The 27,644-nt window shown below is 35.3% G+C and overlaps 2 protein-coding genes across 6 annotated transcripts in view; one reads left to right on the top strand and one right to left on the bottom strand.

Annotated features, from left to right (window-relative positions):
- Phkb (phosphorylase kinase regulatory subunit beta) overlaps positions 1-8,204 on the bottom strand; it is a 233,980-nt gene extending 225,776 nt beyond the window's left edge. The window contains exons 1-2 of one of the 4 annotated variants that reach the window (XM_071604776.1): positions 8,073-8,204; positions 5,702-5,716 (exon numbers count right to left, since the gene is read on the bottom strand). In XM_071604776.1, coding sequence (XP_071460877.1) covers positions 5,702-5,716; positions 8,073-8,148 — 91 coding nt within the window. In that variant the 5' untranslated portion in view covers positions 8,149-8,204. The remainder of the gene's footprint in view (positions 1-5,701; positions 5,717-8,072) is intronic. The other 3 variants (XM_071604779.1, XM_027939134.2, XM_071604778.1) reach the window with 3 other exon arrangements.
- An 82-nt stretch (positions 8,205-8,286) lies between these two features.
- Positions 8,287-27,644, top strand: part of Itfg1 (integrin alpha FG-GAP repeat containing 1) — a 240,856-nt gene continuing 221,498 nt past the window's right edge. Inside the window, exons 1-5 of one of the 2 annotated variants that reach the window (XM_027939157.3) lie at positions 8,287-8,667; positions 10,390-10,462; positions 13,454-13,599; positions 14,970-15,027; positions 16,264-16,338. In XM_027939157.3, the coding sequence (XP_027794958.1) occupies positions 8,460-8,667; positions 10,390-10,462; positions 13,454-13,599; positions 14,970-15,027; positions 16,264-16,338 (560 nt within the window). In that variant the 5' untranslated portion in view covers positions 8,287-8,459. The remainder of the gene's footprint in view (positions 8,668-10,389; positions 10,463-13,453; positions 13,600-14,969; positions 15,028-16,263; positions 16,339-27,644) is intronic. The other variant, XM_027939156.3, reaches the window with a different exon arrangement.

Genomic DNA, 27,644 nt, shown 5'->3' with positions numbered 1-27,644 from the left:
CACTAAAGGTTGCCTGGTGGCCTCTTCCATCCTATGCATCTAGCCCTGGCCCCACAAAACAGCCTTGTGTCTACACTTGGTCACTTATGCTTGGTCCCAGAAAGCAGCCTGGCAATCTACCCTGAGTACATCACCTGCCATTGCCTCAGAAGACAGTTAGCCACCCTCCTGCAGCCACAAAATAGAATGAAATCCTGTCAACTGTAGTAACATGGATGGATCTGGAGGACATTATGTTAAGTAAAATAAGTGAGGCACAGAGAGATAGTGCATGTTCTTATGTAGAAGCTTAAAAAAGATGATTTCATAGAAACAGAAAAAAATAGTGGTCACTAGATGCTACAAAAAGTAGATGGTAGAAGAGTAGATGGAGATAGGATAATTGGTTCCAAAATACAGTTAGATAGGAGAAATAAGTTCTAATGTTCTATAGCATAGTAGGGTGACTATAGTTCATAACAATTTACAAAGAAAGAGATAAGATGTACAACATTTTCAATTTACAATGAGTTTATGAGGATATAACACCATTGTAAATTGAGGAGAACCTATAGTGCAAAATTTCTATGACATCTGAGAGGTCCAATAATCCTAGCTAATCTGAAATGAATGTGAAAACAGTGAACATTACCAAGAGCAAGTAGTAATCACTGCCATTTTTTATGAAGTACTGGGCATGATCAAAGATGAAGAGAGAAAAGGCAGGAGTGGTTAGAAGCAGAGGCTCTTTCAGAGTTTGTATCCTAGCTCTACTACTCATGTTGAAGGAGCTACATTACTCCTCCATGTGTTGATTGCTTTTTTTCAAAAGCAGACAGCAGTATTACCTACAGCACAAAATTGTTGTGAGATTTAAGTGTAAAACACTTAAAATACTATTTGTCATATATTAAGTACTCAATAAATATTAGCTGCTTAAGTGGTTGTCACAGCTATTATCAACACAACAATCATTATTGCCATTATTAGTACCAGTAGCACTACCAGCAAATACTTCGTAGACATTATTTCATCTTCACAAAAGAACTATGTGTTTATTTACAGTGTATAATGAGGAAAATTAGGTGCAAAAGCAGTTTACACTTTTTTGTATATATCAGTACTGATACTTGAGCCCAGTGAAATAAAGTCCACCTAATAATCACCTTGTGACATTGTCTTTCAAAAAGGGCAGTAGGAACTCAGGCATGATAATAAGAACTTCTGATTTAATGAACATTAATTATGTTTCAAGTACTCTTCTGTCCTTTAGGGACACAGCAGTGAACAAAAATGATGACATCTCTGCTCTCTTACAGTTTATATTCTAGTGGACAGAAAATTTAAGAAAGAAAAAAATATCAAAACAGCAAGAAGTATACTGCAGAGGAACGTCTGGACATAGATTGGGAAGCAAAGATCCTTCTGAGAACCTAAAAGACAAAAAGAAGGAATAAGTTACCCAAATGGCAGAAGAGAAAACTCACCAGACAGAGAAAATAGCTACTACAATGAGCTAAAAGGAAAATGAGACTGTGAATTAAGGATCCAAAGCAAGCTAGCATGGATGAGAATCAGTTGAAGTGGAAAGAATTAGGGAAAGAGTTAGGTCACTTGGGGCTCTGCCATCTAAGGGAAGGGATTATGGATTTTATGCTAAGAAGATAAGATTTTAAAAAGGAAATGACATGATGTGACTTACATTTTTTAAGAGCCTTCTTACTTCTGGGTTTAAGCATAGACTTTAATGAGGCAAGAATACGGATATAGGAAAACAAGATATTTTTATAGTATAGACCAGACATGAGAGAGGCCTGGACTATGAAGGTTGGAGAAAATGGAAAGATTTGGTACACACTTTAGAGATGAAGTTAAAAAGATTTCCTGGTGAACTGAACAAATTAGGTGGAGAAAAGAGAGAAATAATTCTTACATATTTATCTTGAGCAGCTGGAAAAATAATGGTTTAGTTTAACAAGACAGAAAACATTTAATAAGAAATGTGGTTGGGAAAAGAGTCCTGTTTTGGCCAGGTTATATTTGAGATACTCAGCATATGCCCACTTGGAAATGCTCAGTGGGCACCTGGATCTGAATCAGGAATTCTGGAGATTTCTTCTCTTTCTCTGATTTCAGAGAAGACTGAAGGAAAAAAAAAAAAAAAGCAGCAAGAGGAAAATAGCTTTTAGAATACACAATGTGAGTAGGTAACAATCTAAAACAGTGAGACAGGATGTTGTGCTTTTCATGTAACCGTTTCACTTATGAAATCTGAAGTATCATCTTTGCTGAGCATAATGATACAGAAAGAGAAGCTTTAAGGTCAATGAGATTCATGCCAAGGGAGTTATGTGAGATCATACGGTTTCCATTTCCTAAATCTTATAAGATTACAGGGCAAGACCTAGTAAGAAGAAATCAAAGCTCCCAATAGAATAAAATTTATAAGTACTTCTGAAAATTCCACCCTACATGAAGGGAGCTCATTACATACTCCATATAAGACAAAAATCTTCTGACTATATATAAAATAACAACTGCTCTACTTGCTATCTAACAGGAATTTCTATAGAAATTGTCAGAAACAATGTTTTTAGAGTCATAATGGATTGACAAAAATGACATGGACTCAGAATTTCTAAGATGGAATGATCCATTAAATAACACAGCTCTATCAATTCTGGGTAACCTGATTCAAGCTAATTATAATTTAGCAAGACAGGTTTTCTTAATCAAATGGCTAATTTAAGAGTAAATCTCAAAATGAGAAAGAGATAAGTAACCATGTCTATGTGTAAGACCTTACTCTTAAAATTTAAAAAAAGCAATATTGTAAAAGACATAGTTTTAGGAAAGAAAAAAAACTAAAATATATGAGCAGCTACTAAATACCAAAATGCTGTGCATTTAATATCTTCTTTAATCCTCACAATAATCTCTCCAGGTAGGTTTTATTATTCCCCCCCCCCTTTTTTTTTTTGTTGTTGTTTTAGAAAATAATAAAGTGAACTGAGTTTCCAAAGATGTAAAGTAACTTGCTCAAGATCAAACAGGTAGTAAACAGCAGAGCCAGAAACCATATACTCTTTCATTAGGACTTCATTAGAGGGCTCTAATCCATCGGATTCCAGAAGTCTCAAACCTGTTTTCAAGTCACATTGAAACCAGCTTATTGGATGCTGATACACTCAGCAAGATATAGAAAAGGTGATGATTCATTTCACAAAGGAATAATTTATTAGGTTATTTTCTCATAAATTACTAAAGAAAAAATACCAAGCTGTTTCATTTCTCTTCAGACTATGGTATCATCACTATTATAATCACCTGTAGCAAAGCCAAAGTGTTTGCTACAGCTGACCAACTCAGTTAAACTAATATGCTGAATACTGTAGTAGCCACTGGAGAAATGGAAGCAATCTGGGGTACTGGATACCATATTCCTTCCCTAATAATTATTTAATTTCTTTTGACTTTTGCATTTCTTTATGAATTCATTGTCTTGTACATTTTTTTCAAATGTTCTTTATTTTTTCCCCAAGCTTCTTTAGAGAAAACCCTGGATATCAAGATTTCTCTTTCCTTTTAAGCAGTCAAAACAAATTACATTCAACCACTATACATACTGATGCATTAGCAGTCAGAGCATAACTCATATATGCACACATAGAAATAAAAATGCAGAATTCACACTAAATTCCATAAAAAGTAAAAACAGGCAGGCACGGTGGCACACGCCTGTAATCCCAGTGGCTCGAGAGGCTGAGACAAGAGGATTGCGAGTTCAAAGCCAGCCTCACCAAAAGAGAGGTGCTAAGCAACTCAGTGAGACCCTGTCTCTAATAAAATACAAAACAGGGCTGGGGATGTGGTTCAATCCCCAGTACCCAAAAAAGAAAAAAGAGTAGAAACAGATCCAGAAAGAATAAGGAAGGTTAAAATACATAAAATAATCAGCTACATTATTGTGTCCACCTACAACTAAAAAAGAAATTATAAAAAAAGCTTATTAGATGAAAACATGCAATAAAACAATCTCCTATAATTATAATGTTCAAGGTACAATAAGGAAAAGCAAATCATTTCCAATATAAATGCAGTATTTCTAAATAAGTAAATAAATGATACATCTGAACACTTAATATAATTATTAACAGATAAAAGTTTTAAGTATTTCTTTATAGTCTTACTATATTAATGATTCTTTAACATGGATTATAACACTGAAGTTTGCTATTTTTCTATTTTGTTTCTTAGTGCACTCAATTTAATTTCATAAGATGGTACTGGAAAAGCTTCTTCTATACTGCCTTCAAACACTCTATGTAATGTCAAAGAATAATTCTTGATTATAAGAACTATTGCTGTACAAAAGCATATCGTTAGCATTCTGTTTTCCCCATACTGAATGACTTTGCTAATGCCAAAAACCTAACGATTAGAGGGAAAGCCAAGATGTAAAACAACCTGGTGCTTAAAAAGAAAAGAGCCTTTAGAGATACATGTCCTCCTGTTCAAAGATAAAGTAAGAAATCAATTAACATTGAAATAATATTTAGTCATTTAGCAGATGACATCTAAGGATAAGGATAATTTTTGTTCTTAAATATAAAGTTTTGTTTTCTCCTTATTGATTGATCCTTTTTTCCACATTTTCCTCCCTCCTAAAACAGGAAGGGAAATATAAATGGCTGCCAAGCTTCTGAATGGGTATGGTAAATCCAAAACAAAAGAGTTTTCAATCTTTTGTGGGCTTCATCTCACATTTACCTGTTAATGAGTACTAAAGCTTGAACATTCTCCTTAAGTCTCATTAGAAAAAATTAAAAAAAAAAAAAAGACTCATTAGAAACAAAGCAGTCTGTTGCCAAAGGCTTCTCCTAGAGTGTTTTAACCAGTTACAGGTTTTGAAAGGCCTAAGATGGATCACAAACTACAGAAAAAGGCCCTAAAGGCTTCAGTCTTCATTTCAGCTATGTGACCACTTAAAACCTGTTTCTTCTTCAGTAAAGTAAGACTGCCAGCGTCCAAAGGACTAGGTTTCTAATCAGAATCCATATATATTCACTCCTGGGGCCATAAATTACCTTAAAATTCTTTTCAAAATCATATGCACTCATCTGGGAAGCTGATTCTGCAGCTTTCAATCAGCTCTCAGCACAACACTCTAAGAAGCCACTGTACCAACAACTCTAGTCCTTACACCAAGAAACCATGGGATGGAGTGCAAAGCATAGTTCTGAAACAATAGTCTCAGGACTAATCACTTCCTGTCTGTGGAAAGATCTATGAAATAAAAATACCTACTTCATAACGAGTTGATAATGAGTAGAAACATGTGGGGTGTTGATCCAAAATTTCTGATTTATGAAAGTTGCTTTCATTATGTAAGAAGACAAAAAGTCATTTAAGAAGCTATACTATGTACCCATTTGACTATTGAGGTTCCCAGGCACTAAGGAACTGCCCTTAGACAAAGAGCTTGCCAAGTGTCACACAGGCAGGGCTTCTACTCTGCCCTTCTCAAGCCCTACACCACAAAACCACAACAGGCCACATTTAAAACACAATGCTAACATGAGCCTAAGCCTAGCTGAAATGGTGCTTAGGTTTGGGCCCACCAAAGAGGAAATAAAACCAAAATGATATATGGTGACAACAACCTTTAAAAATAAAGGTATTTAAAATTACCAAGTGACCCTTTCGGGGTCTACACACTTACCAGACCTTAAGAAAGCTGGTGGAGAAGAGACGACTGCACCAGGTGAGTTGGCCATTTCAAATTGTTGACTCTAATAATAAGTGTCGCAGGCTACATTACAGCAATTTTAAAACTGTTTAGTGAAGGTTAGAAGCAATCAGCATTAGATTAATTGAAAGCAGTGTGAGCAGTTATTAACATGATGCAGTGCACAACAAAAGGCAATAATTGAGGATCATTATATAATTTTATTTTCTGTTTTATGACTTGAAAATTTTATTTCCTTTGATAAATTACATTTGCTTATAAAGATGAGGCAGCAAAAATAATATTCATTTATTACACATTACATAAGAGTAGCATGCTTAATTGTGCAGTAAAATAATTATGCTACTATGTAACAATGCTTAGAATTCTGCAGAGCAGTCTATACCAGAAGCAGGTTAGTTCAACTTTCAAACAAAACTATTTACATATTCTTCTAAAAGTCACAATGAAGTTGTTTTTAACAACCCAAGAAGTAAGTGACTCACTGAGAAGTTTTATTATCTATACTTCATACAGTTAAAAGAATATAAAACTTAAAACAGCTAATTTGGAGGACTAGCTTCAACTGTTTTCTCTTTTAACTACAAAGAAGTAAACGTGTAGGAACATCCAAAATTAATACTATCTACTTAACTACTTTCTACATGAAACTGGATTTAAGCAACCGCATTCAACAAGTTACATACAACAAATGTTTTTCTCACTTAAAAGAAAAATAAGGTTTTCAAAGTTTATTGTTATAACATGTATTTAAGAGAAAACAAAGCAAAGACTAAAGAAAATAAACTCCATGTGCTTATTAAAAGAAAAGAAAAATACTGCAAAAATAAATGCTGGGGGCAGTGCTCGATTCCCTGTGAGAAAACTCTGATTATTCTTTGTCCAGACATAACCAATTCATTAACATTTCTTATAGCCCAGATAACCACATAGTTAATAGCCAACTCAGTATTTCCATATGACATTAAAAAAAAAAAAAAACACTTAAAGAAACATGAAACAAAAATACTTTAGACTATTTCAAATTATTGTATTGACTCTAAAATGTACTGGCGACTCCTATTATAAAAATTCTCTCATACCTTGTGAGTTTTCTTATAACTTTAAGTAAATAAATGTACAAATTAACATTTAAAAACAATTTAATTGGCAACAAAGATGATTGATGAAATAAAACACTTTCTATGTGTTTTAAAGGAAAAAAAAGTCAGGGTACACAACAGATAACTAAGAACTTCATTAAATGAGCAAAGTTCAAAACATAATAGAAGAAAAAACAAAACAAACCAAGAAAACCTTGCTTAATATTAATGCAAATGCAGATTTAATTTTCTTGGACAATATCTTTTCCATCCCTCAATAATGATACATAGTTTCCTTAGTGGAAGACTCGCCATCCACACCTCTCCAGCTTTAAGGGTGCACTTTTTGATCAAGACTATATCTAGGGGTGGGGATATAGCTCAGTTGGTAGAGTGCTTGCCTCACGTGCAAAAAGGCTCTGAGTTCAATCCCCAGCAACATTAAAAAGAAAGAAAGAAAGAAAAAGAATAAAGACATTTAAAAAAATATTATATTTAGTCAGTGAGAAATTTGGTAAGTTTCATTCTCAGATCTTGGAGAAGCTATCAGCCACAAGTGCTAATTTAAAGTCCTGACTTTGCAATTTGAACAAGTCAGTTCAGGACACAAGCACTGTTGGCATCCTCTGACCTCTACAGCCTTGGATTCCCAAAACCATGAAAGGAAAGTACAGGTCCTAAAGGCCACTTGTCCAGGGAAGGGGCTCACTTCATTCTGGGCCCTAAGTATGCTCAATATGACTTACTTTGTGGCCCCAGCCACCGACTCCATCAATATCTGTCACATAGATAACTGGCTACAGCTTAAAACTAATGGGAATATAAAAGGGAAGTATGAAATAAGGCAACGAGCAGTCGCCACCTTTTTAGGGTCAAAATCTAAAATTGAAGCTCTTTGACTTTTGTGGATAGAATACACAGAGGGAAGCCATAGTCCCTTTCCCAGTTATGTGTCGCCGCCTGATTTCTAGGGGCAAGACTCCATGAGAAGTCGTGTAGCCGCTACTTTCTGAGGGGAAATACGGAATAGATCGGGAGAGAAACAAAACTAGACGGGAGGGCCGCCACCTGTTTTTTTCTTTTTTTGCTGGGGGCGGGGTGCACATCGGGAGCAAAGGCAGGGCCGCCGCCGACTTTCTAAGGAAAAATTCACATCCAACAGGTTCAATCCCAGGACCCCCACCTCCCTCCCGCCCAAGGTGCTTAAGGGGAGGCACCACCCACTGTGCGGGGGTAGGGAGCGGCGCCCCAGCCAGCCAAACCTGAGCGCTTGGCCCGGGCTCTTCGCTCCAAGACCTTCCAGCTCACATCAGCCTTGAGCCCCTCCGCCCCGGCCATCGCGCTGCGGCCACTGAATTGGCAAAAGCCCTGGGGGACGCCTGTGTGCACCACCCGCCCGGCCCCGCCCCCCCGCGCGACACTGTCGAGAGGCGCGCCGGCCGGAAGTGAGCGCGAAGGCGCGCTTCACCCCAGCTCCGCGCTTCCCTATCGTCAGAGGGGCAGCCCTTGTCGCGAGAAGGCGTGGAAAGTCGTCTGCGGCTCGAAAGCGCCTCAAGGCTGCGTGCTTTCTGTCTTGATCGGTCGCGTGGTGCTTTGCGGCTGCCGTCAAGCGCAGCGCTGGGCCGGCGGGCGGGGGCCAAGGGGCTGCCATGGCGGCGGCGGGCCGGCTGCCGAGCTCCTGGGCGCTGCTGGCGCCGCTCCTTGCTGGGCTCGCTCTGCTGGGAGTCGGGCCGGTCCCGGCACGAGCGCTGCACAACGTCACGGCCGAACTCTTTGGGGCTGAGGCCTGGGGCACCCTGGCGGCCTTCGGGGACCTCAACTCCGACAAGCAGACGGACCTCTTCGTGCTGCGGGAAAGTCAGTGCTTGCCGGGCCCTCCCTCTGTCCGCTGTCCGTGTGCCCTCCCGGTGTTCTCCACATCCCCTGTTCCCGTAGCCGGTCCTCTTGCATTACCCAGTCCTTCTCTCCTAGCCCTGTGGCCCTCCCTTTATCTCCAGCATCCTTGACAGCTTGTCCTTTTTCTCCATTTTTCCAACCCCGGGTTCTGTCCCGGTCACTTCACGTTTTGACCTGCCCCTCAAAGCCCTGGCAACACCCCATATTTTTCCTGAGAAGCCCGCGGCCTTCACTCACGCACCCCACTCGTCCCCGTGGAATCACCTGCCTCTCAGAGTCCTTCCTGATTCCCAAGAGTCTTTGTAGCTGGCCTCTCCGTCTGTTCCTAAGGCCTCTTTATTTGCTTTGGCTTTACTTCAGGTTTCCCCTTTGATGAACAGAAGATGCAACTTCACAGTTTCTTCTCATAGAGGACTTATCTTTGCTTCCCCATTTAACTAATCCCTCCCCCTATGTCAGGGTTTCAGTTTTCTCTGAAGCTACTGTAACCTCTTAAGGCCCCAAACACTCCATCCCTTTCACAAACGTTGTGCAAGGACCACTAATAAACCCAGAGCTTTATTGAGAAAGTCTTCACAAACTACAAACTCTTCTACCTCATGGACTCCCTAGTCGTTAGTGCACAACTGACTCTTTCTCATTACCTTCACCACCCTAATCTTCCAAATCTGCGCTTTTTTTTTTTTTTTTTTTTTTTTTTTTGCCAACTTTGTGGTTCTTGGAAGTTATTTGCTTTAACCATCACAAAGACCTTTTTTTTTTCCCCAAAAAAATCTTGATGCTGACAGTGGGCATAGAAGGGATCTTAACATTCTTGAGTACCAATAAAAGCAGGTATTGCATAAAGGTCAAGGCCACAAAGAAAGTGAGGAGCTAGTGCAGAGCCTGACTGACAGGATCCGGACCTCTTGTGGACTCTGGATATTTTTCCTGTCTTTAATGACTCCCCATTTTGCAAGAAGTGTTTATGCTGCCAAACATGTAACTACTTCATCCAATCTTGGTAGATGGTAGTTGGCCTGTCCTTTCTTAAATAGTTTTAAAAGTCTATCTCATTGAATGCTAATTGAATTCCAAGAATGAATCAACCTCAGAGATGATTTTATAGGAGCCAGAGCAGAAGGGTCTTGGAGGATTCAGTTATTGCTGCTTAAATGTTTTATTGTGTCCATGTTGTCAAATATCTACAACAAGAGTTAAAGTTCTGTGATGAGCTAAATGACCTTTTAAAAGAACAACATCATGGACGTGGGGAGCACTGGGATTGATATATAGTATGGTATAATATAGGGTTTTTTGTTGTTTTGTTTTTGTTGTGAATTAAATTCAGAGTCTCACTGTTACACAGTAGTACAGTTTTAAGGGATATTCTTTGTTTTTTTTTTTTTTTTTTTTTTTTAATGTCAGCCCATCTGACTCTTGGCAGAATCCACTGACTTTGGTTTGTCTTGATCCAACTATGTATTTTTATGGTTATCCTTCCTCTACTTCTTTGAATATTAAACTTATGATATAGTGTTAATTTCCCATCCCATTAGATTAATAGGGCTATCTTTGAAAGTGTACATGAAATGGAATAGAGTAAGTTTTCTTGTTGACAACAGTGCCCAGAAAGTTTATAAGCATTGGATGAATATTTTACCAGGAAACATTTTTCTAACATCATGTATTTTCTTCTTTTAGAAAATGATTTAATCGTCTTTTTGGCAGACCAGAATGCACCCTATTTTAAACCCAAAGTAAAGATATCCTTCAAGTAAGTACAAAGTTATACATTTTTTTAAACATTTAGTCATTAGCAAAATTATTGATATGGATTACCTGGTTGGGTTGTTTATGAACTCACTCTCACCTGTGATGTGACACAAAACTACTAGTTAAAAGGTATGAGTAGTAAGTAATTAGTCAAGAAAGATAATGAAAGTACTAAAGTTTAAAATAATTTCCTCTTTAAAAAATAAATAAAATAAAAAGAAATAAATTTGAGTGGAATGAGATCTGTACCTATGTGAACATTTTTCATTCCTTTGCAGTCTAACAGGCTTTCTTGGATGTATTAGATATTGTTCCTCATCCAGAGCATGCCTGTGGGAGTAGATTAATTATATGAGGTTCTTCAGGTTAACATTGTTTTGCATGGGAAACAGGGAGTGTAATTTGCAGATCAATGACTTCTGTCTTAACTTTTTAATTGACTAATAGTTGATTAGTTATTAAGGTAGATTCTGAAGGAATTCAATTCAGTCTTTTGAAATGAAATTATCTGAATTTTGAAAAAGTATCTAATCTTATTTTTCTTTTTCATGGTTGGCATTGTATGAAACAGTGTCCCCCACCACAAATGATAGTGAGCCATCACAATTTTGAAATTATAGGAAATGAGGAATTATGTATTTAAGGGGAAAGAGATGGCTCATTGCAGGCCAAAGTAGCACCTCCAGAGAGTCACTGAATTCTAGCTTGACTATAATATGAGTAAATTTAGGTGAGGATGTTCAAGTTTAGGGACACTGCCTTTAAAAGAATTATATTGTTATATTGTGTACATATATGAATATGTAGAAATAAATATCATCAATATGTATAGCTATAATGCTCTTCCTAATCCTTTCTTCCAATAAAAAACATTGTGGGCTGGGGTTGTGGTTCAGTGGTAGAGTGCTTGCTTGCCTAGCATGTGTGCGGCACTGGGTTTGATTCTCAGCACCACATAAAGAAATAAAATAAAGATGTGTGTCTACAAGATAAAACAATTAAAAAAAATAGTAAGAATCTTTTAAGAAAGAGAAAGAGATGGTAGTAAAGACAACATGTTATGAAGAAGAGGTTAAAAAAAAATTTTTTTGCCTGACAGAACAGGATGGTACACTTTGGAGAGTCATAGTCTAGGAAGCTGGAATCAGAGCAGAGTAGGAGCTATCATAAATAGCATAGAGTTTAAACTCAGTTCCATGAGGAGAATCTTAGCTTCATGGGTTCTTTTAAAATCTAGTCCTATTGTTTATCCTAATCCTTCAAATGTGACTTGTATATTTTGGAAACTATAGAGTCTCTTCTTTATCCCTTTTGCTCTAATTTCTTGGTGATGTTTTTAGATACAGATTGTTTTTCATTTGCTCTGTTGGGCATAGGTGGGCCCCTGTTGTTCATTAAGAAATTCTTACCAGTTGGTTATTGATTTGCTCAATTCATCCCCGTTCCTTTATCTTTTTGTTTGTTTTTACTTTGGTCATCTTGGTTTTTATTTGTTTTGTTTTCTGAGAGGGGTTCTGTACTTTATCTTCTAAGACTTCCATATGTTAGTTGTGATATTTTTTTATTTCCGAAGTTTTCTTTCTTCTCTTTCTGTTTTTATCCCTTAGCACCTTAGCATGATGGGTTTTTGTTTGTTTGTTTTTATGATCATACTTTTCTTTTCTGGCTTCAACTGTAATTTTGAAGTTTTCTTTGGTTCCCTTCATTAGCTCTGTTTTCTTCACATTCTTTCACATTGCTATTTATTTTTGCTTTCTTTAATATTCATAGTCTATTCATCTTTGATTAAGTCATTAAAGCGCTAATTGAAAATTCTTTGCATGATGGGACTTCTATACTCTATCTTGTCCTTTATATATTTTCCTCTTTGGCTGGCATGCCAGGGGTGGAGGTAGGGGCAATGATCAGACTGGTTTTGTTTTGTTTTGTTTGTGAACTTTCTGTTAACTCCCTGTTTTTAACTTAAGGCCAAAACCTTACCTTCTGCTATTACTTAAATCTTTAACGTCTGAAACTTTCTAGAAATACACCTATTAATTCTTACCTTGGTGATTGAGAGGGAGAAGGGCATGCATTTATTTATTTATTTTTTTGGGGGGCATGCATTTAAAAAATAATTATACATCATCTAATTGGAAGTTTGTTGTCTTGCTATTTGCTCTAAGTAGAATTAAATATAAATTTAATATAAGCCCTATTTTTTGGTTGATCATTCAGACAACATTATGAGAAGACTCCAGGATGTTAAGTGTTCAAGGTTAATATAAATAGTTTTAGAATTATTTTATTAAAAATATAAAATTAGATATATATGTTTGGATAGCGAATTATCAGATTTCATAAAAATTTGTTTTCCCTTGTGAATTCAGACTAGCTTTCAAAAGGAGCCAGGGTTGTAGCTCAGTGTAGAGCACTTGCCTAGCATGCATGAAGTGCTGGGTTTGATCAAACCATATAGAAATAGAAACAAACAAAATAAAGGTATTGTGTCCATCTACAACTAAAAAAAATATATAAAAATGAAAAATAAAATCCTTAATTTTATTATAAGTTTTGAATGTACATTAAAATCCAAGTTAAATGTCTTACAAATATCTTAATTGATAGGTCACACTGATATTCTTTGTTGCTTTAGCAGTTATGCTCCTCCACTTATTACAAACACTATCCAAATATCTTAGTATTTTTGACAAAAGAACTAACTAAAATGACTGTATTAGCCAATGTTTAATATTGGCAGGTACAGAGATAGATAGGTTTTCTCTTGGTATGTTTCAGATCTATTGTTTTGTAGGACTGCTCTGCATTCATTCTCAATTCTTATAGAACAAAGTAGTCTTCATACAGAAGTAGTGATAATAAAGAAAAGAATAAGATTAATCAGTTCTGTGATGTTTTCAATTCGGCATTGAAAATATTTTATGGTAGAAATTTAAAGATGTCCTTTACTGTTGTAACTTCTCTAATATTTTTAAATGTTTATTTCTTTTAGGAATCACAGTGCATTGATAACAAGTGTAGTTCCTGGGGATTATGATGGTGATTCACAAATGGATGTCCTTCTAACATATTTTCCCCAAAATCATGCCAACAATGAATTAGGAGCTGTTATCTTCTGGGGACAAAATCAAACATTAGGTGAATGTGTTTTAAGAATTTTTAATATTTATCATTGGAAAGATGTAGGAAAATATGCCTGATAGTCTTAGGAAAATATAGCAGAAATATTGTTCTGAAATCAGTTCAAAATGCTGTTCTTGGGTGTTAATAATTGTAAAAAATTTTTAGAAGTTCTAATTATTCTTTTTCAACTCAGAAGCAACCTGGGGTCAATTTCAAAGAACAAAGTCCATTCTTATTAGTTTAAGGAAACAAGATTTATCAAAAGATTTTAATGGCTTGTGAGATTGTTGAGATAGCTAAAGAATAAATTCAGGCTTAAATACTCAGGAATAGTTCTCAGTGCCATTAAGAAAGCTATAATCAGAAGTGGCCAGTTGCAAAATAGCTGTCACAGTGATGCAGTGCTTTCCATGATTCTTGTCAGCAGAGTGGATGCTACACATGACCTCTTAAAACTTTCAAATTAGTGAGCAGATACAGAGATAGAACTCAAAGTGTAAATGATTGACAAAGCTTAACTTAATCCAATATCTTAGATGCAAGGATATCTAGGAAGTACTATTTTTGGTTGCTACTCCCCAGTACAGGAAAGCACAAAAAAGTTGAAGTAGAGATTGAGAGTTATCTAACCATATCCACCCATGAACCTTCAAATCTTATCTGAAGAGGAAATAATGATAGAAACTTTGTTCATGGAGCCAGATTTCAAGGAAGGCAAATGCAGTTGTGCTTTGTCACATTTGGAACTATAGATAATAATCTCAATCAATGCTTTATAATCATCCATTCATTACTATGAAGTATTTAAAGGAGTACTGTGTGCAAAGCATTGCTTGTCAGTGAGCATAGATAAAACAGAGTTAGATAGTGTTGCATATATTGGCTTCTGTGCACGAATACCTTGTTCTTTGTCAGTTACTTTAATGCTAAATTGTATACAAAGAATTGGCGGGCTGGGGATGTGGCTCAAGCGGTAGCGTGCTCGCCTGGCATATGTGCGTCCCGGGTTCGATCCTCAGCACCACATACAAACAAAGATGTTGTGTCCGCCGAAAACTAAAAAAAAGTAAATATTAAATTCTCTCTCTCTCTCTCTCTCTCTCTCTCTCTCTCTCTATCTATCTCTAAAAAAAAAACAAAACAAAGGAGAATTGGCAGATAGTTAGAAGGAATCTTAAACAAAACTCATCATGCTGGTTTTCACTATAGGATGAACTCTGTCAATATTTTATCCTGAAATTAGATTTACAATGTCTCATTAATGATAATAGTTGGAATGAATTAGAAACAAATCTTGCAAAGAATAAAACAGTATTTTCCCTAACTGTAAATATCAAAAATAATATATAAATGCCCACTAATTTACGTGTATTCTCTCTTTATAGATCCTAACAATATGACCATACTCAATAGGACTTTTCAAGATCAGCCACTAATTATGGAGTAAGTATGTACTCTGCTTCCCTGGGAATGGTTTAAATTTACAAATATAATCTTTTATGACAGAAGCTACTTTGCTAAGTAGTATTGACATTAAATTAGTTTCTTAAAGCTAATAGAGGGCTATATTATTGATTGTATGTTGGTGGTTTGCCATTATGAAGGAGAGAAAAATGAAGTTTATTATTTTGAAAAAAGGAAGATCTGTGCTTTTATAGCTTCATATATATCCATAATGGACCGATGTTAGTAGTTATGTCATTATTAAAAGAACTAAGAGAGTAGTTTTTAATTAAAATTGTTTATGCCCAATTGACAGATATGAAGAATATAGGGTTTCCTCTAGAAATATAGAAAGATTCTTACATTAAAGAGAAATTTTGCCCTTTTTGCAGCTCTTCCTTTGTGTTTTGTTTGTCCTCAAAATAGTCTCACGTACTAGGATAATTTATTCCAAATTTCTGACAGGATGTTTTGATAATACAGTAGCAATCATTCTTGGAGCTACAGCTACAAATGGCCCTCTTCTTCCATTGAGAACTTTCTTATAGTTGTTAAAACCCTATCAGTAGGTCAGTGACCATTTGAAGCATGACTGATAAATCCATGGGTTAATCTTCTTAAGGGTGCTCACCTTGATTTCTTTCATGCTTGTGTTTTTTTCATTGTTGTTACAAGAGTCAACAAATAGTATGGAATTTTATATCATGTGAGCATTGTTATCATGTGAGCATGTGAGGAGTTATAGCCTCTAAATAAATCCACCTAAATAAACAAGTTGGGTCATGGCTCAGAAATAACTTTCTAGGAATCGAAACCATCTCCTTATCCCTCAGGAATAGGCTAGATTATGTAGAAGTTACAGCAATCCCAAAATCTCACAACAAACTTTATTATTTTTTTTTGTTCACTCTACAATGTGTCCACTGTAGGTCAGCAGTAGGCGCTGCTGTGACATTGCTCAGAAAGGTAGGCTATCAGAGACCCCACTACCTTTGTAGCTAGACCATCCAAAATGCATGTTCTTACATTATTGTAACATGCTTAGTAAGGGCTAGTAGCAAGCAACAGTGACTAAACACTGGCTTGGAAGTGATATGTGTTACTTCTGCCGACATTTTATTGAGTATAAGTAGAACACTGGTGAACATTGTGATGTCTACCAGACCTCCCAGAGTTTTGTTTTTTCTTCTTTTTTAATAAAATAGCTATTTAATGTTTTTTATGATTTTTTTACAGCTTCAATGGTGATCTAATTCCTGATATATTTGGTATCACAAATGAATCCAGCCAACCACAGATACTATTAGGAGGGTGAGTAAATATGATTAAAACCATATAATTAATTGTATGTGTTGTTGCTGCTGCAGAAATTACATATCTGTATGAACTAATTGCTTTAACAATTGTGAAAAAAACAGCTGATTGGAAATCCTTGTTTTAAAAAAAAAATTTTAAAGACCATTTGGTCAACATATTGGGTTTTTCAAAGAATTTAGACTTATGTAACTGCTTTCTGTATAGAACTTGCTTAGTTCTTCTATCCCCTTGAGAATTAGAGATACAACCTTTATAGATCCTCATTTAAATATTGGTTCATTAGGTGTTTTTAGAAATAGGACACTTTGATTTAAATAGGATGGATAGCTATAGTCTTAATTAGAGTTTACCTTGGTCATGAAATGTGATTCACGTAGATGTGAAAATTATCAAAGTTTAAGGTATTCTGAGGGGAAAATGTCAAATTTCTTTTCACTTTTTCTGAAGGTTTTCCATAAAGAATATAGTGTTTCAAGGCTGATCATAGTAAATTTTGAAAAAATTATTATGGATCTTGAATGAGAAACTTTCTCCCACATACTTGGCAAAATATTTGACAAACTAAGTCCTGCTTTAAAGATGAATTGGAAACAGACCTTAATTTGCCTGTGTGGCCATGTCTAGGAGGAACTGAGTACAGGTGAAGAGAGGTGAAGACACAGGCCCCTCCATTCTGATCATAGCAGGTTAGGACAGTAAAGGAAGCTGCTTGTCTTTGCTTTCTTCAAATGGACACATGTGATTGAAAATGTGATGGTTTGTCTGGCCAGGTTCATTTCATGATAATCACCATTTTAATCAGACATCATTGGAATATCCTTAATGTGTTATAGTTTGAACCTTAGAAATTAAAACATGCGAAACGACTGTTTTAATAACTCAAAAAGTAAAATTCTACTATCATTATGATTTAGAATATCATGTGATAGTGTCATAGCTCATTTGTTCTGAATTTTATATTTTATCTAATACTTATTCAAAATGCATAGCTTTTAAAAGTTATTCTGTTTAAAAACAAGTTCACTTGTACTTTTTATACATTTTATTCCAGTTCTATATACTGGAATAATATTCTATTATAATAGCTCTCATTTAAACTTCAGGTACATATTAAATAATAGTTACTAAACTTACTCTGAGAGACAAATTTCAATGTAAGTTTTGTCTTGATACTAATTTAAAGAAAAGACTGTGTCTCAGGGCTATGTGTTTAGTTAAGTGATAGAACAAGTGCTTAACATGCACAGACCAGGATATACTGGTTGAATCCCCTGCACCCAAAAAATAAATAAATAATTTCTGTCCATAGCATTGTTAGGTTGACAACATACCAGCAAAAGCTGAATATGTCCTTGTGAAGGCAATTTCTAAAATAAGAAAATGACATTTAGGTCATTTTTTAGCTTTCTATTACTATGACAAAACATAAAAGGGGAAAATTTGGGGGCTGGGGTTGTGGCTCAGTAGGAGAGTGCTTGCTTAGCACTTGAGGCCCTGGGTTCAATCCTCAGCACCACATAAAAATAAATAAATAAAATAAAGGTATTGTGTTCAACTACAACTAAAAAATACAATATTTTAAAAAGCGGGGGGAACGGTATTTTGGCTCACAGCTTCAGAGGTTTCATTCAGTTGTCAGTTGGCATCATGGTTTCTGGGTCTGTGTTAAGGTGAGGAATATGTGGCAGAGAAGATCTGTTCACCTCATAGCCACCAAGTTGCAGAGTGAGAGACAGACAGACACACCAAGGCTCACATATCTCCTTTAAGAACACTCTGCGCCAACTTTCCTCTAGAAGGCCCAACCTCCTAAAGGCTATAACCACTCCCCTAATAGCGCCTCAGGCTCTTCAACAAATCTTCAGAGAACATTTAATGTCCAAACCATAACAGAATCAGTTTTACAAACAGTAGACATATATGTATAGCTATATAAGTAAAAAAAGCCATCAGCATTGACACTCTAAAAACTCAGAAGACCTTGGTTGTTAACCCAATGTTATTGATCAAGAAGTGTAAACTTGCCTGATTTATTAAGTAACCTAATTTACCTTTTTCAACTTAAATACTATGCTTTATGCAACTTAAATACTATGTCAAACCGAAGTTAAATTTGTTAAATTTAATTAGTTAAATTTGGCCAGCAATTTAGCTCTATGGGAACTCTATAATGATCTTTAAGCAGAGTACCCCCATAAGATTAGGCTGGAACACATGCACATGCCTATAACCTGACCCAGTACATGCTTGGAAATAGGAGACTAACCACAAATAAAACTTTGGAAACACTTTAGCCGGAATAAATGTCAATACAGTCAGACTAAGAAGGCAGTGGTAATAAGTAGAAGGATCTAAAGGTAATGGGTACAGTGGGGTTCTGTGGCAGGAATAGGAAGGGTGGTGAAGCTACCTTAGTATGGTATGTTAGATAATCAAAGGCAAAGCTTTTCTTTGCACCTCAAATTCACTTTACAGTCACTTGAAATCATGTAGTAATGTGCCACATTACTTAGGTATAACACCTTCCTATTAAATGTTAGAGCAGCTTCTGCAGTGATGTGAGGTTATCATTAATTAGAATTTTAAGTAAAAGGGTATTTAAAACTGATGTTGCACAAGCATTCAGAATATTGTTTTTAATATTAAAATGCAAACACCTGTACCTATGATTTTTATTAAAGGAAAATATAATGTTCTGTCACATATTATTCATCTTTAAACAATAATGTGATATTGAGCCATTAACATGTATTATTTAGAAAAAAATTGAAAATTACTTTGGGAATTATGGCACAAAATAAAACCAAATGATAATCCTTAAGAAATGTTTTAATTTTATAGTCCACATTAGTACTCAGAATCATAACCAAAAAGGTAGCTTGGGGATGATTCATGGTTTTTTATGATTCCCCTGGCAACCCCTACACTTCTCAACCTATATACCACTTATATTTTTTAACACTGTTGGTAAAAGCAATCTATTAGAATTTCAGAAATCAGATATTTGTCAGTATTTCCATGAAAATATGACGTCCATTTGCTAACTTTTCTCTTTTCCTAAACTTTGCTACTTGTGATAAATTCATTTATTTCCCCACTGTCACCCAAATATTTTTATTTCAAAATCAAACAACAAGGCTGGGGTTATAGTCAGTGGTAGAGCACTTGCCCTCGAGAGGGGCACTGGTTTCAATCCTCAGCCTCACATGAAAATATATAAATTAAATGTATTGTGTCCATCTATAATTTTAAAAAAAATTATTAAGAAATAATGAAAAACTTTAGCAGATGACTTTTAATTTTATATTGCTGTGATTACTTTAATGGTATGTCATAGTTATTTTTTTAATTTATTTATTTATTCTAATTTGTTATACATGACAGCAGAATGCATTTCAATTTGTAGTACCCATATAGAGCACAATTTTTCATGTCTCTGCTTGTATACAAAGTAGAGTCACACCATTTCTATCTTCATACCTCTACTTAGGGTAAAGATGTTTGTTTCTAAAGATTTCACCGTCTTTCTTACCCCTATACCTCTCTCTTCCCCTCCCTCCCCTTTGCCCTACCTAAAGTTCCTCCATTCCTCCCATGCTCTACCCAGTCCCCATTGTGGATGAGCATCTATGTATCAGAGAACACATTTGGCATTTGGTTTTTTGGGACTAGCTTACTTCACTTAGAATGATATTCTCCAACTCCTGCAAATGCCATAATTTTATTATCTTTTAATGCTGAGTAACATTCCATTTTGTATATATACCACAGTTTTCTTATCCATTCATCTATTGAAGGTCATCTAGGTTACTTCTACAGTTGGTGTTATTATGAATTGTGCTGCTATGAACATTGATGTGGCTGCATCACTGAAGTAAGCTGTTTTTAAGTCCTTTTGGTATAGACCGAGGAGTGGGATAGCTGGGTCAAGTGATGGTTCCATTCCCAGCTTTCCAAGGAATCTTCATACTGCTTTCCAGATTGGTTGCATCAATTTGCAGTCCCTCCAGCAATGTATGAGTGTGCCTTTTTCCCCAGTCCTTGCCAACACTTATTGTTGTTTGTATTCTTTAATAGCTGTTGTTCTGCCTGGAGTGAAATGAAATTTTAGAGTAGTTTTGATTTGCATTTCTTTAATTGTTAGAGACACTGAACATTTTTTCATACATTTGTTGATTGATTGTATATCATCTTCTGAGAAATGTCTGTTCAGTTTGTTAGCCCATTTATGAATTGGGTTATTTATTTTTGGGGTGTTAAGTTTTCTGAGTTCTTTATATATCCTAGAGATTAGTGCTATATCTGTGCTTGTGGTAAAAACTTGGTCCCATTCTATAGGCTCTCTCTTTGCCTCACTAATTGTTTCTTTTGCTGAGAAGAAGCTTTTCAGTTTCAATCTATCCCATTTATTGATTCTTCATTTTATTTCTTGCACTATATGAGTCTTACTAAGGAAGTCGGGGCCTAATCTAACATAAAGAAGATTTGGGATTATTTTTTCCTCCATTAGGCAGGGGGTCAAAATGCATTATATCTATATAGTGCTTTTGGTAGTATGGTCATTTTGACAATATTAATTCTGCCTATCCAAGAACAAAGGAGATCTTTCCATCTTCTTTAATTTCTTTCCTTAATGTTCTGTAGTTTTCATTGTAGAGGTCTTTCACCTCTTTCGTTGATTCCCAAGTATTTAATTTTTTTTTTGAGGCTGTTATAAATGGGGTAGTTTTCCTAGTTTCAGAGGATTTGTCACTGATTTAAAGAAATGCCTTAGATTAATGGGTGTTGATTTTATGTGCGGCTGCTTTGCTAAATTTATTTATTAGTTGTAGACGTTTTCTGTTGGAATTTTTTGGATCCTCTAAGTATAGAATCATGTCTTCTGCAAATAGTGGAAGTTCGAGTTCTTCTTTTCCTATCCATATCCCTTTAGTTTCATTCATCTGTCTAATTACTCTGGCTAGAGTTTCAAGAACTATGTTAAATAGAAATGGTGAAAGAGGGCATTCCTGTCTGGTTCCAGTAGTTAGAGGGAATGCTTTCAATTTTTCTCCATTTAGAAAAATGTTGGCCTTGGGTTTAGCATGGATAGCTTTTACAATGTTGAGATATGTTCCTATTATCCCGACTTTTTCTAGTGTTTTGTACATGAAGGAGTGCTATATTTTGCTGAGTGCTTTTTCTGCGCCTATTGAAAGATAATATGATTCTTATCTTTAAGTCTATTGATGTGATGAATTACATTTATTGATTTTTGTATGTTCATCCCTGGGATGAACCTCACTTGACCGTGGTACACTCTTTTTAATATATTTTTGTATTCAATTTTCCAGATTTTTATTGAAATTTTTACATCTTTGTTCATTATGGATATTTGTCTTAAGTTTTCTTTCTTTGATGTGCCTTCGTCTTGTTTTGGAATCAGGGTGATATTGGCCTTGTAGAATGAGTTTGGAAGTGTTCCCTCTTTTTCTATTTCATGGAATAATTTGAGGAATATTGGTATTAGTTCTTCTTTATATGTCTTGTAGAACTCAGTGGTAAATCCATCTGGTCCTGGGCTTTTCTTGTGTATGTTATTCTGACTGGGCAAATCATAGGACTCTAGAAATTTGTCCATGCCTTCGATATTTTGTATTTTATCTGAATACAATTTTTCAAAGTATTTTCTAATTATCTTCTGTATTTCTGTAGTGTCTGTTGTGATATTTCCGTTTTCATCATGGATGTTAGTATTTGGAACCCTGCAGGGACACTGTCAGCCTACAGCGTAAAAACTATAACACCTTGGATCTAGAAAGGAAGACACACAAACAACATGAGAAAACAAGGGAAGTAAGTGCTCCATACAAAGCAAGATACTATATTATTAGAATCCATGGCCAGCACAGCAGAAGAAATGACAGAGAAGGGGTTCAGAATATACATAATTAAAATGTTCTTTGAATTAACAGATGATAAAAGAGATCAAATAGAAGCACCAAAAGATCATTTCAATAAAGAGCTACATAAGCAAATATAGGAAGCAAAAGATGACTTCAAGGGGGTTGGGGATGTGGCTCAAGTGGTAGCACGCTCGCCTGGCATGCGTGCAGCCCGAGTTCGATCCTCAGCACCACATACAAACAAAGATGTGTCCGCCGAAAATTAAAAAATAAAATATTAAAAATTCTCTCTCTCTCTCTCTAAAAAAAAAAAAGAAAAAAAGATGACTTCAAGACTTCAATAAGGAGATGGAGGTTCTGCAAAAACAACAACAACAACAAAAAACCAGAAATCTTTGAAATGAAGGGAACAATAAACCAAATTAAAAACTCAATAGAAAGCACCACCAGGAGATTAGATCACTTAGAAGACAGAACCTCAGACAATGAAGACAAAATATGTATTCTTTAAATTAAAGTTGACCACACAATGAAGATGGTAAGAAACCATGAGCAGAACAGTCAAGAATTAAAAGATAACACAAAAAGACCAAATTTAAGAATTATTGGGTTTGAGAAAGGCATGGAGTTACAAACCAAAGGAATGAACAATCTATTCAATGAAATAATGTTATAGTTATTTAAGGATACAAAATTATATTTTCTGGAGATCTGCTTGACACTTTAGATGGGCCAATTAAATTCCCTGATGATTTACCACATGGCTTTGTTTGATTTTGGTGGATATTTAAGTGAATTTTTTTTTATTCTAAATGAATGCCTTAAGATATTGTTTTCACAATGTATTCACCATTTATTTATTCATTTATTTTAGAGAGGTTATTATTTATTTTAAAACATACTTTCAATGCGTACTTTTTTTTATTAGTTCTCGTTACATACACATGACAGTAGAGTGTATTTTCACATATTATGCATACATGGATATAACTTATTCTTATTAGAAGCCCATTTTTCTGCTTGTACCTGATGTGGAATTTAAGTGGTGGTATATGCATATATAAACATAGAAAAGTTATGTCTGATTCAATCTGCTGTCGTTCCTATTCCTGTCATCCCCTCCCATCCCTACATTCTCCTTTGTCTAATCCACTGAACTTCTGTCCTTGCACCCCTCCCCCACTTTATTGTTGTTAACATCTGTGTCTCACTTTTGTCTAGTATGAGGTAGCTGTACTTATGTGGGTTTGTTTCTGCCTTCTAGTCTTTCCATTGGACTTCATGTCTGTTTCGATACCAATAGTATCCTGTTTTTCATGTTATAGCTCTGTACTGTAATTGAAAACCTCTGTGGCATAATTGAAAACATGGTATTGAGATGCCTTCTGCTTCACTTTTCTTGCAAAGGATTGACTTAGTTATCCTGCGCCTTTGAATTTCAGGACTGCCTTTTCTATTTCTATGAAGAACATCATTGGAATTTTAATAAGAGTTGCATTAAATGTGTATAGTGCTTTTGGTAGTATTGACAGTATTAATTCTGCCTATCCAAGAACATGGGAGCTCTTTCCATCTTCTAAGATCTTCTTCAATTTCTTTCATTAGTGTTCTGTAGTTTTTATTGGAGACGTCTTTCACTTCTTTTGTTAGATTGGTTCCCAAGTTTTTTGTTTTGTTTTGATTTGATTTGTTTTGTTTTGTTGAAGCTATTATGAATGGAATAGTTTTCTTAATTTCTCTTTCAGTTGCTTTATGGGTGTTAGTTTTATATCCTGCTACTTTGCAGAATTCATTTATGAGTTCTAGAAGTTTTCTGATGGAGTTTTTTTGGGGGGTCTTCTAAATATAGAATGATATAGTCATTAAAAAGATATAGTTTCAGCTTTCCTTTTCCTATTTGAATTCCTTTAATGTCATTCTTTTGTGTAATTATTCTAGCTAGAGGTTCAAGGACTATGTGGAATTCAAGTGGTGAAAGAGAACATCCCTATTTGTTCTAGTTTTTAGAGGGATCTCTGTCAGGTTTTCTCCACTTAGATTGATGTTGACCTCAGGTTTAACGTACGTAGCTTTTATAATGTTGAGGTATGTACCTACTCTCCGTAGTTTTTCTAGGGTTTTGAACACAAATGGATGCTGTGTTGTGTCAATTTTTTTCTCATCTATTTAGATAATCATATAATTCTTGTCTTGAAGTCTATTGATTTCTGTACGTGGAACCAAACTTGCATACCTGGAAAGAAACCACATCATCATGCTGCACTATCTTTTCAAAATGTTTTGTATGCAGTTTACCAGTATTTTATTGAGAATTTTTGCATTTATGTTCATCAGGGATATTGGTCTAAAGTTTTCTTTCTTTGATGTGTCTTTGCATGGTTTTGGGATCAGGGTGATAATAGCTTCATAGGATGAGTTTTACTCTATTTCATGGAGTAATTTGAGGAGGATTGGTATTCTTTGAAGTTCTGATAGCACTTGGCTGAGAACTTTTGATTCATATTCTTCCCTTTTTTGTTATTTTTTGACATACATAACACTAGAGTGTGTTTTGACATATATACATGGAATATAACTTATTCTAATTAGGATCCCATTCTTGCTGGTAGACTTTGGATGTCATCTTCAATTACATTGCTTGAAATTGATCTGTTTAGATTTTCTATGTCCTGTTTCGATTTGATTAGGTAATATTTGTTAGGTAAAATTTGTTGATGTCTTCAAGGTTTTCTATTGTTTTGGAGTATATGTTTTCAAAAATAATTTCTGATTAACCTCTGTATTTCAGTAATGTCCTTCTTGAATTTCCTTTTTCATCACAGATTTTAGTAACTTGAGTTTTTTCCCCTCTTCCTCTTGGGAAGCTTGCCCAAGGACATATTGATTTTACTCATTATTTTAAGCAAACCAGTTTTTGTTTTGTTGATTTTTTTTTTTTGAAATTTTTAAAATTTCAATTTCATTGATTTTGGCTCTGATTTTTATTATTTCCTGTCTCTTACTGCTTTTCAGGTTGATTTGTTCTTCTTTTCCTAAAGTTTGAGATGTAATGTCATACTGTTTTTTTGGTGACTTTCTATTCTTTTAATCAATGAGCTTGATGCAATGAACTTTCCTCTTAAAACTGCCTTCGTAGTTTCACTGTTCTCACTTACCTCTCATTTCTTCTGCTATCCATTGATGATTCAATAGTATATTATTTAGTCTCCAGATGTTAGAGTAGTTTCTATGTTTTATTTTATCATTGATTTCTAATTTTATTCCATTATGATCTGATAAAATGCAAGGTATTTTCAATTTTTTTGTATTTGCTGAGAGTTACTTTATGATCTAAGATGTGTGTATTTTAGGGACGTATCCTTTGGTGCTAAGAAGGAAGTATATATTGTTGGACGCAATATTCAATATATGTCTGTTCGGTGTAATTTATTCATTGTATTTTTTGTTTCTATTGCTTCTTTATTTAGTTTTTGTTTGTAGGATCTATTCAGTCATGAGAAAAGTATGTTCAAATCACTCAGTATTATTGTGTTGTGGTCTATTTGATTCTTTTTTTTTTTTTTTTTTTTTTTAGATGTAAATGAATCTTTTATTCATTTATACGTGGTGCTGAGGATCGAACCCAGGGCCTCACACATGCCAGGCAGTTGCTCTACCACTGAGCCATAACTCCAACCCCTTGATTCTTGATATTGAGAAGAGTTTGATGAATATAGATACTCCATTGTTTGGGGCATATGTATTTATAATTGTTGCCTTATAGATGTATAATTCCCTTCAGCCTTATGAAATGTTCTTCTTTTTCCCTTCTGATTAACTTTGGCTTGAAGTCCACTTTATCTGATATGAGATTAGAAACCCTTGCTTGTTTAAGAGGTCAATGTTAATGATATATATTTTTTTCCCATCCTTTCATCTTCAGTCTGTGGATATCATTGCTTATGGGTGAGTCTCTTGGAGACAGCACATTGTTGGTTCTTTCCAATTTGCTAGTCTGTGTATTTTGATTGATAGCGTGGGCCATTTGCACTCAATGTTGTTATTGAGAATTGATTTTTATTCTGTGTCATTTTGATTTATTTCTGGCTTTTAATTTGAATTAGTTTCTCCTTTGATTGACTGTACTTCTAGTGTAGTTCCTCCCTTTGCTGGTTTTCACTTTTACTTTTCATTCTATATGGAATATTGAGTACATTTTGTATTGTAGGCTTTCTAGTTGTGAATTTTTATCCTGAAAGGTTTTTATTTCATCATCAATTCTTAAGCTTTATTTTGCTGGGTATAGTATTCTTGGTAGATATTTATATTCTTTCACAGCTTTGTATATACTATTGCAAGATCGCCTTGTTTTTAGGGTCTGAATTGAGAAATCAGCTGAGATCCAGATTGGTTTTCCGCTAAATGTGAAGTGTTATTTTTCTCTGAAATCCTTTAGTGCCACAGTCTGGCTGGGCACAAAATAAGGAGCCGCCACACAGCCTTGTAGATTCAAACAGCAACCTTTATTCCCGAACTCTCACCGGTACTCTACAACACTTCCCGGGAATATACTGCCTCCACCTGGCTCTGAGTGCCAATTCTCTCAGAACCCCAAGAAAACTCAAAGGGAACTCCCAAGTAGGGCAACTCCCAAGTAGGTAGCAGGGTCCGCCCTAATCCCAGCAGGATCTGCCCTAATCCTGGAGCCACCCTATTCCCAGCAGGATCCGCCCTAATCTCAGAAACACCCTAATCCTGGAGCCGGGTCACCTTTCAACCATTCCCTCTGGCAAAAATGCCAGGCATCATTCTGACTAAACTGTGGCTCTCAACACTTTAGTATTCTATTCTTGTTCTGGGGGCACGGATAGTACAGTGATTAGGAACCCAGACTCTGGGACAAAAGAATCCTGGGTTCAAATCCCAGATATGCCCATTACTTATTCTTGTTCTGTTTTTGTTTTTGCTTCTTTTTCCAATCCTTATTCTGTATGTTAGGCATTTTCACAATAGTGTGTGTTGGTGTTGGTCTGTTGTGAGTTTGAATATTTGGGGTTCAATAAGCGTCTTATATGTGATTTCCCATTTCATTTTAAGTTTTGGGAAATTTTCAAATATTATTTTGTTGAAAAAACTGTGCATTCCTTTGGCTTGTATCCCCAAGCCTTTACCAATCTGACTAACTCTTAAATTTGGTCTTTTCATGATATCCCATGTATCTTGGAAGTTCTCTTCATATCTTTTCTCCATGGTCAACATTATTTTCAAGATTATATATTTTTGCCTTTATTGCTTGAAATTCTGTCTTCCATATGGTCTACTGTGCTAGAGATACTTTCCATTGAATTTTTAATTTAGTTTATTGATTCCTTCATTTTGAGGATTCCTTCATTTTGAGGATTTCTTCTCGATATTTTTTAGTTCAGATTTTCTTTT

Source organism: Marmota flaviventris, chromosome 18 (assembly GCF_047511675.1).
Source record: "Marmota flaviventris isolate mMarFla1 chromosome 18, mMarFla1.hap1, whole genome shotgun sequence".
Lineage (NCBI taxonomy): Eukaryota > Metazoa > Chordata > Mammalia > Rodentia > Sciuridae > Marmota > Marmota flaviventris.
This window is presented reverse-complemented; position numbering and strand designations above follow the sequence as displayed.